The sequence below is a fragment of the Oryza glaberrima genome, chromosome 10, assembly GCF_000147395.1.
Source record: "Oryza glaberrima chromosome 10, OglaRS2, whole genome shotgun sequence".
In the NCBI taxonomy this organism is placed as follows: Eukaryota; Viridiplantae; Streptophyta; class Magnoliopsida; order Poales; family Poaceae; genus Oryza; species Oryza glaberrima.
In genome coordinates, this window is record NC_068335.1 from 22,374,707 (window position 1) to 22,384,195 (window position 9,489).

At 40.7% G+C, this 9,489-nt stretch overlaps 1 protein-coding gene across 1 annotated transcript; it reads right to left on the reverse strand.

Annotated features, from left to right (window-relative positions):
- Positions 1 to 647: 647 nt before the first annotated feature.
- On the reverse strand, positions 648 to 8,825 carry LOC127752558 (glycosyltransferase-like At2g41451). Its single transcript, XM_052277968.1, has 11 exons — positions 8,388 to 8,825; positions 8,155 to 8,304; positions 8,034 to 8,086; positions 7,473 to 7,581; positions 7,195 to 7,329; positions 7,075 to 7,119; positions 4,306 to 4,493; positions 4,081 to 4,222; positions 1,980 to 2,026; positions 1,155 to 1,242; positions 648 to 1,059 (listed from the first exon to the last, which is right to left on the reverse strand). Exons 1-11 carry the CDS (start codon positions 8,811 to 8,813, stop codon positions 778 to 780), a joined length of 1,665 nt encoding a protein of 554 aa, XP_052133928.1. The 5' UTR covers positions 8,814 to 8,825; the 3' UTR covers positions 648 to 777.
- Between the last annotated feature and the right edge of the window lie 664 nt (positions 8,826 to 9,489).

Here is a 9,489-nt window from a genome sequence, read left to right on the forward strand (position 1 = left end):
TTAGTGCAACGCGATCACATTATTTCATTCTGGTTGCTGCCGGCTTTGCTATTGCTACGCGATCGAACCAACAGTGCGCTCGCGTGCACAGGATCGAGTAGCCTTTTCGTTGCGAGTACGCAACATGAAAATTACGCATGTCACAACAAAACTATTGCTATTTACCACTAGGTACTACCTACAACTACAAACTTCAGTTCGATTTTATTTTTGGGATTCTTCGGTTCGAATTACTTCTGCACATAATTAATGTGGGGAACCGTATTTATTTAATTTAAACTCACATGGGCGTACCATTTCCATCCTTCTCCCTTCCTCTTGGTGTTAAGTTGTTGCATAAGAACTGCGCTAAATGGATAATTAGGCTCCCCTATTCCAATGGGTTTACACTAGGGGTTTACAGATGTAATAATGCATTCATGCATGCTTCTTCTGGTAAGAAGAAATCATTGCCTACATCATCTTTGGACTGAGACTGTTCCCTGATTAGGACTTTGCAGATAAAGATAATAATGTCAACACACCAAACAACATTTTATGTGTAACAAGATCTCTTACGAACTCTATATGTGACTCCATGTTCGCAATAATATCTTCAAGTGCAAAATTTCTGAATGTTTATGTGGACTGAAGTACTATATATATACTTTCATCACCAAAAGGATGCTCACTAAAAAGTTAGCTGCCACAAACCGTAGAGACAGTTTGGTCATCCATGCTCATGTCAGTACCAGAGGTAACTTGCAATCAAGAGGAATTCTTGCAAGTGGTGATTCACTAGCTAAGCTCCAGGAGGTGATTATCCAAACTAGGTGGTGACAAAGGTGGAACAGCAGATACATTACTATCATGGCTGGCAGGCTCAACAGCGTGCAGTATTTTCCTGGCAGATGCCTGAGAATTAGCTCTGATGAATTTTCTAGATACCTTTTCTAATTTCGTATGATTTTTGTTTTGAATATTGTTTTCCTTCAACGAGACCTTGTCATTCACAAGTGATTGGGCAGCTGCAATGGAAGAAGTGAAGACACCAGACTCACGTAGACCTTGAACAATTGCCTAATACGAGAGGACATACATGTATATGTAAGCAGTAAATAGCAACAAATTCGACAACAATGTCTGGAGAAAAGAGCACCATGATTATTACGCACCATTGGGGTGTATATGCGAGTCAGCACTCCTTTCCTGAGAAGCTTTAGATTGAGCTGCTTATCATTCCACACAACTCGTTCATTGTACCTACAAAAAAGGCAAATAGTGCAATTACCAGGTGTTTGGTATCAGAATAATTGTGTAGAATTATACCAAATCTCATAACAAAACCAGCCAAAGGGTCTGTTTGGACTTTGGATAAGAGGGGTTTGGAGCAAAGTTCTTGTTGCTAGTTAGTTCAAACGTTTGTGATACGTATTAACAATTCAATATATAATGTTTGCAATTTGCGAACAAACTAAACCCCTTAGGGTGCATTTGGTTGGTGGGAGTTTTTAGGAGGGATTGGTAGTTTAGAGGGATGAGGCTATTAACTATTCTGTTTGGATGGGAGACATGAGAATTTTGATGGGATGAGGATGAGGAATTGAGAGAGGAGCCCCCTCCTTTTCAAAACCTAGGTAGGGGTGGGAGTTGGGAGGGAATCCTCCTTTACGTTGCCTAAACAAATCTCGGCCATCCGTTTTTATAAGATCTAGTATCTATCTAAACTCCCTACAACCTCTACCAAACAAGAGATTGACATTAAAAATCAAATTCCAATTTTAATCTTACCATAAATTCCCTCATCTAAACTCCCAATCCTCTCCCCTTAAGTTGCCAAACAAGCATGGTCATGTGAATTAGAATTAACAATTTGCAATCTGGGTACAATTTTGTCGCAGGAGTTATAGAAACTAGCAAATTTCTTTCTCTGGTGAAAACACAATAACAGAACATCACATAAAACCATAAAATGTAAATAAGAAAACTTTGAAAATTACCAGCGAAGCATTTCCTCTTCACTAGCAGTTGATGCGATTATAAATGCCTGTGTAGCAAATGCTGAAGTTAGATGGAAGTGGAGACAGTCTCACCAGGAAGCAGCAATAGCAGTACTGTTACCATCGTAATGCAAAAGCAAAGATTCACGCAGGCAAAGAGACTCTCTACTGCAAAGAAAGTAAAGAAATAAACAACAAAAGACATCACCAACAATGTATAACATATATTACTTGGAATCACATTGTGTTGTTCTATAATTAGCACAATCAGTGAGGTATTTAGCGTTTTGCTTTCAAAGATATTGACTTTGCTTTGATTTGCCTGTAGCTGATGTTAGAGCAAGGAGTACAGCACTCTAGGGAGGAGGTCTTGCTTTTCAACAAAAATTACATCCCTATATTTCTATTTCGTGTGCTAACCATTGAATAGCATGGTTTTTAAGGCGGCAACGAGTAAGGCGAGGACGCCTTATGCAGATAGAAAAATAGGAAATGAAGGACTTTTTCATAATATCTACAGAGTCCAAGGACTAAAATAGAAGATGAAAAATAGGAAATGAGGGACTAAACCATAAAAGGCAAATTTTGCTATAGGACATCTAAAATTTGTGTAATTTGTTAGTAGACATCGCAAAAACGTGTTATGGCTAAAAGACGCCCTAGGAAATTGTTAATTTGCTGAAGGACACTTTCAGCTTAATTGGAGAGAGAAATTATTCAAATACATAAGGATACCCCTGGGGCCATATGCTTCAAACATGGCATTGGAGTGAAAATATGGAAATTATGCAACTCCTAATTTGCCATCATCCTAAGTACATTTCTAGCATACATTAAATTCCATCTTCACTCCAGCCTCAGCTTAGAAGCTTTTGGTCCTAGGGGCATTCTCGACTTCTTAAAGAATTTCTCTCTCTAATTGAGTCGAAAGTGTCCTCCAGCAAATTACCAGTAATCTAGGGTGTCTTTTAGCCATGACACGTTTTTGCGATATCTATCAGCAAATTACACTAATTTTGAGTGTCATGTAGCAAAATTTGCCTAAAAAAGAGTAATGCCAATCAAATCATTTTGATTTCAATGGAGCTAGCTGTATAGGGTTATCATATCATATGATTCAAAATGGGCTCAAATAATTTAGTTATAGTGATTTTCTTACCATCATTGGTTCCATCTTATATTTTTAGACTCATTTTTTTTGTGGATATAGAGATACTAAAGTGAGAAACGACAACGTCTTGACAATCTAAAGTACATACCAATGGCCGATCTGCTTTTAGGATAAAATGGACAACAAGATAGTATAGTTTCATTATGTTACAACGCCTTTGGGATTTGTTAGTATGACAGGAAGTTAAAAATAGCTGACCAACTGTAACTGCTTTCTAAAAAGATACATAGACATTTTGTCACATTATCGATAGGCCAATGGTCCAATACTAACAACTGAGCAAAAGGAAGTTGTAAAGAAAGAAATTTATATTTTGTGCAGCAGAGCAGTAAAAGAGATAGCTGTCAGGCAAGTTCACTTCCTTGTCCAGTTGTCCTCAAAGTAAGGATGCAAGTGGGACAAGCTAGCGGGTTCCACTTAATCTAATTATAGTTGTATCTATATTTATTCATCTATTTTTGTACTGTTGGCTAATGTACTTGCATCCCTACCTAAATGAAACAAGGACAATAAGATTAAGTGAAGTAAAAACAACACAATACAGATATCAGAAATACAATAAACGCACATGAGATATTTTAAGATTCACAGTTTATTTTCTCTTTATACTATTTATTCTTTAAGTGACAAATAACTATACAATCATAAACACTTTCTCGCCGAAAATCAAAATAACAAATACATTACTAAGTGCGTGATCGCCACCCGACAGCATTTTAATTTTGTACAACTCACAATTTCAAAAAGAATGTAAATGCTTTGAAAAGGTTATTGAACACCTAAGAAAGACATTATGTTTACATGATTTAGATCCTTAGGAAGAATTGGATACATTGGCCTTTTTACTCTTGGTCATAAGACAGTATATGTAAAACCATTGAAAAAAAAGAATTTTATATTACTTGCTAAAGAACAAGTAGCCTGACTTACTGCTCTGTCAAAATCCAACATGAAGCATCTTTTCACATCGTCTTTTGTGGGTTTGCATCCACAGCGATCACGTCTAGATGTTAAGTCTGAAAATTTTGTGTATGTATAGTGCAAAACAGCAGCCTCCTCCAGCTTGATTTCACTGAGTTATGCAGCGGCAATATTGTGTTAATTAACTCCCTGGAAATGCACATTGTGAAAAATATCTGTTATGGAGCTCCTTACTTTGGGCTCTTCGCATAATTGTGCCATCTGTGTGCACCATTTGGGCGCAGATGATCTTGAACTCGGGCAGCAGATTTTCCATTACCATAAGTGAGAAAATAGTTAGGATTTCCACGTGTTGCTTCCTTATACATGCCAAAGTAAGTATCTTTTGGGAGATGATCATAATTCTTCTTAAACATAGATACCTGGTAAGACATTGGTGCAATGTATACCGACATTAATCATGATGAGATTGGGTTAACCATAAAAGTATGAAATGTGAATGTAACTTCATTAGAGATCACTCATTTGCTATGCTAATTGATGATTATGCGAATAAGCAACATGATTAGTTGCTAGCTGTATATGGGAGGTACATCTTAGATGTCAGGATACTAGATATCTCACAAGATAGGTATATTATATAATAGTTACAGAAATGTTTAGGCATAAATTTCAGGAAAAGCCATGAGTTTCGTGGGGTAAAGTTGCAGAAAGCCAAGCATCGTGGTTTGTGGCACATAACCCCTAGTTTTATGGTCTTAAGATTCCACAATACACCAGTCTCAATTTAGTCCCAAATAATACGACATGTTGGACATTAACTCTGTTTCCAATGTTATGCTATTGTTTGTTGATTGCTTGATTAAGGCTGAGTTCTAAACTTCAACTCCAAACTACAACTTTTTTGTTTTTCGTTAGCACGCTTCCCAAACTGCTAAACGGTGCTTTATACAAAAAAATTCTATATAGAAGTTATTCCAAAAAATAAAAGTAAGAAACAAATTTTCAAACTTATAATAGTTAATACTTAATTAATCAAGCACTAATCAGCCCCCCTGTTTTGCGTGCTGCTAATATGCTACTTCAATATGGAGTTTCAAACTGGCCTTAAGATGACCGGTTTATGTTGGTTCCGACATATTGTGCCAAAAATGATAAATAATAGCCAACCACAAGATATAGGGATTTCTGAAATCTATATACTCCCTCTATCCCTAATATAAGGCGTGGTCAAAGTAGGCACAGTCTCCAAAACTAATCTTTAATTTATAATTTCTCATATACTAGAAGGTTTATAGCAACAAAACTATAACCATATGAAAGTAAATTTAAGGGCCCCTTTGAATTGGAGGAAAAACATAGGGATTTTAGAGGATTTAATTTTTAATGATATAATTTTTAACAAATAAAATTCATTTCATATTATACTAAGTGTTGGTCAAATATTTTAAAGGTTGAATCTTGAAATGCATGCGCGCCTTATATTATGGGATGGAGGGAGTAGTATATTGATGAAAGATTATTTGTTGCATACATAAAAGAATTATGATTTCTCAATTTGCTTTTGTTTTCTTTTTGGGCAATTTGTTAAACTAACTAGGTCCCATGTCCAGTACTCCCTCCATCCAAAAGTCTAAGACTTATTTCTTTTTGCACCAAGACCAATGAGCAATTAATTCATTCACCATGTGATAAAACCAATGAACATGCAACCAATAAGTACTAAAATGACTTCACATGGTGACTACAAATAGGACTTAAACTTTTGAAAAAACCAAAGAATGGAATATGTATTAAACTTTTGGATGGAGGGAGTATATAGTAAAAAAATGCTGTTTCTGTAATATGCCCAATTATAGTGCACAAGTGTCTGGAATGAAAGATGTTGCAGTCCTGTACTTGTGGGTAACAACTAGCATGAGATTGCATCAAGATACAATTTACATATTGAGTTTAAATTATGGGACAATTGCTTATTTGACCTTGTTTTGAACCCTAACTACCAATTTGACCCTACTTTTTGGAGTTTGCTTATTTGACCCTCCTTTTCAAAAACGAAGCTCCCGTCTGACCTGTTTCCACTAGTCCGTTAAGTTTTGATTTAAAATAAAAAAAGAAATGTAACTAATATTCATAATATCCAGAATACCCTTAGGAAACCCTATCCATCCACTCAACCCTATCCACATTTCTCTCTCCTTCCTGCACGACTTGCGGCGGCGGAGCTGAGGGGGCGGCGGCGGCGCTCTGAGGGAGCGGAGGGAGGGAGCGGCGGCAGCGGCAGCTCACGGAGGGGCGAGTTGCAGTGGCGGTGGCGGCTGAGGGGCGCGGAGGGAGAATATCCACGCCGCCGGCGCCTCATGAAGGGAGGGAGCGGTGGCGCAGCCGGTGCGTGGAGGAAAGAAGGAAGCAGCGCCGCTGCCGCCGGATCCGCCGATCGCAGCTCGAGCCCCACCGCTCGGACTCACCGCCGCCACTCCTCGTCGTCGTTGTCACCAGGGCCGGCGCCAGCTCGCTGTCTCACCTTTTGCCGCCTCTCCCTGTGGTGGATCCGTGGAGGAGAGGAGAAGAACTCGCCGCCGCCACTCCTCGTCATCATCGTCGTCACCAGGGCCGGCGCTGGCTCGCTGTCTCGCCTTTCGCTGCCTCTCCTTGTGGTTGATCCGTGGAGAAGAGAAGAGAGAAGAGAGGAGAGGAGAAGAGAGAACTGACGGGTGGGTCCCACATGTAATAGGGTCAAATGAGTAAGGGCAGAAGAGACATTTTGTGCTTCAGTTAACACCGTTTGATGCCCTTAACAGAATAGGGTCATATTGCATCTTCAATTTTGAAAAGGAGGGTCAAATAAGCAAACTCCAAAAAGTATGGTCAAATTGGTAGTTAGGGTTCAAAACGGGGTCAAAGAAGTAATTGCCCCTTAAATTATTGAATAAATGGAAAACCTACCAAATTATCAAACAGAGTTACTTCCATCTAGCAATGACATCAAAAAATGAATTTTACCTCGCTGAATGGATCTTTTATATCATCTCGTTCAACACTGCTTTCCTGCAAATAATTACTGAGGAGTTTGGCACGCTTTGCGAAACAGTGTCACACTTGATTTGACTTAAAGTTACTTACATAGTTTGGAAAGATAACCATGTCAACATCACCAGGGACGTCAGCTAACAAATGTCTGACAGAATACTCAGCACCTCCACCAGGATATAGTAATTCATCAGTGTCTAGATGTATGATCCAATCCATTGCCGCATCCTTACATGAAGAATAACCACATAAAATGTGAACATAAACTAGAGAACCAAATGATTTTACCACAGAAACTATCTATGCAAAAACAAACTGAGAGTTCATTCACGAAATAGTTGCAGTGAGTGACAATATGGGAATTGGCATACCCGAGCCATCACAATAGCCATCTCCATGTTGAGCGATTGTTTCACAAATAGTTCATAGTTGCAAGGTTTGTAGAAAAAACCTGCAAGCCATGTTTCGTTCCAGATTCGACTGCAGGTCAGTCAATGAAAAACATCAGAATGTTATTTGTGATAGTATTTCAGTTCTATCTCCTAATAGAAGCATCTGTTCCAGTATGAACATTTTATGGTTAATGGAAAGCTATATCGGCATAATCGTCGCAAGAAAATATCATAAAATATATAGCGTGACAAGTCAAACAAAGTATTTCTCAAGTTACACATTGAAATTGAACAGTGTAATCGAACAGCATTATGTTAGACCCTCGACAGGGATAAGTCCACTTCATGCTGATTGTCTACACCGTGATAGAAGTTAGGCCGATTTGTTCATGAAATGTATTACACATGGCATCCCTAGTCTGCAGAAGGCCTCTTTCATCCTTGGGTACTAATCCTTTATCTGTGGCTGGTAGCAGAAAAGAAGGTGGTACAGAAACAAAAATCTAATCGAAGGCAACGGAATGAGAAGACCAAGCTAACCTCCGGGCCTGTTGCTCCTCAAGTTCCTGAGTCCTGTACACCACCTTCACTCCCTGCGGCCCCAAGAGCAGAAAATTAGCCTGAGAATTTGGCCTTGGAACAAGGAGAAAAATATACCCACAGGAATGGACTCAAGGACCCCCGCGACTTGGGGCTTGGCCGCCCTGCCCTCGACGAAGAGTAGGAATTGCGCGACGCCGACAACCTTGTGGTAGAAGAGCCACGGGAGGATCTGGTCCAACCCGGCGGAGGTGCTCGTCTGGACGCACACCTGAAGGCGAAGGCGCATCACATCTTCACATCTTCACATCACACGGCAGGCAGGCAGGCAGAGCGTTGCAAGGATCATCATACCTTGGGGTGGAGGGCCGCGTCGGAATCGGAATCGAAAGGGAAAGACCAGCCGCGGAGGTAGGGGAAGGAGGGGCCAGAGGAGGCGATGAGGACCTCGCCGCATGCGGAGGAGGGGAGGGAAGGTGGCGTAGGATCAGTCATGCCCATGCCGGGGAAGGCGTGGGGGGGCCATCGCGCGGTGGGATCGTCGACGCCGCCACCGCGCCACTGCAGAGCGAAGGCCAGGGCGGCGAGCGCGAGTGGAAGGCCCGTCAGGAGGAGAAGCAAGTGGCGCCACGCCGCGCCGCCGACACTGCCGGAGGGAGCCGGAGCCGGAGACGGAGCCTGAGGCGGCATCTGGTCGGCGGCGTCCTTCTCTCCGCGCTGCACTTTCTCAGGATGGATGGATCCCGTTTCCACTGGAATTGTCAACCCTGCCCAGCCCATCAACAAGTACTCCTACAAAGGACACAAAATTTAGTGATTTTGCGCCTCCGGCCCAAATATTTTTAGCCCCGGATCGTTGGCTAGAAAATTCATCAATTTTAACTTTGGCTGTGTGTAGTTCCACGTTAAAATTAGAAGTTTGAAGAAATTAGTACGATGTGACAGAAAAGTTAAAAGTTTGTGTATGTAGGAAAATTTAATGTGATGGAAAAGTTGAAAGTTCGGAGAAAAAAATTGTGAACTAAACAAGGCCTTTACTAGCAAAAAGTTGCATTGCACCGGGTGATTGCGGAACGTGTACGGTGACAAAAAAAATGTATTACATGATTAGGATTTAGGTTTTCATGATATGAGCCCTTCAAAAACAAATATTCCTTAGAAATAAAAAAAGTTGTAAAAAAAGAAAAAAAATAGGCCCATTAGCCCTTACTTTTCTGGCAAACCATGAGTCATGATGGCGACCACCCGGAGTAACAACGATGACATCATAACACAGCCATGAGCGACGTACTCATGTCGTCCATGTCTCTGATGAGCCCTGGCAATGGTGGAGACCCACGACCAAAGCGAAGCCGGCCAGCTCGTGTTGCACGGCGCACTGGTTTAAGCAAGAGATGTGAGGGTGTTGATGCGAAAAACACACACTGGCTTGAAAGATCTGCTTAACTTCAGTGCA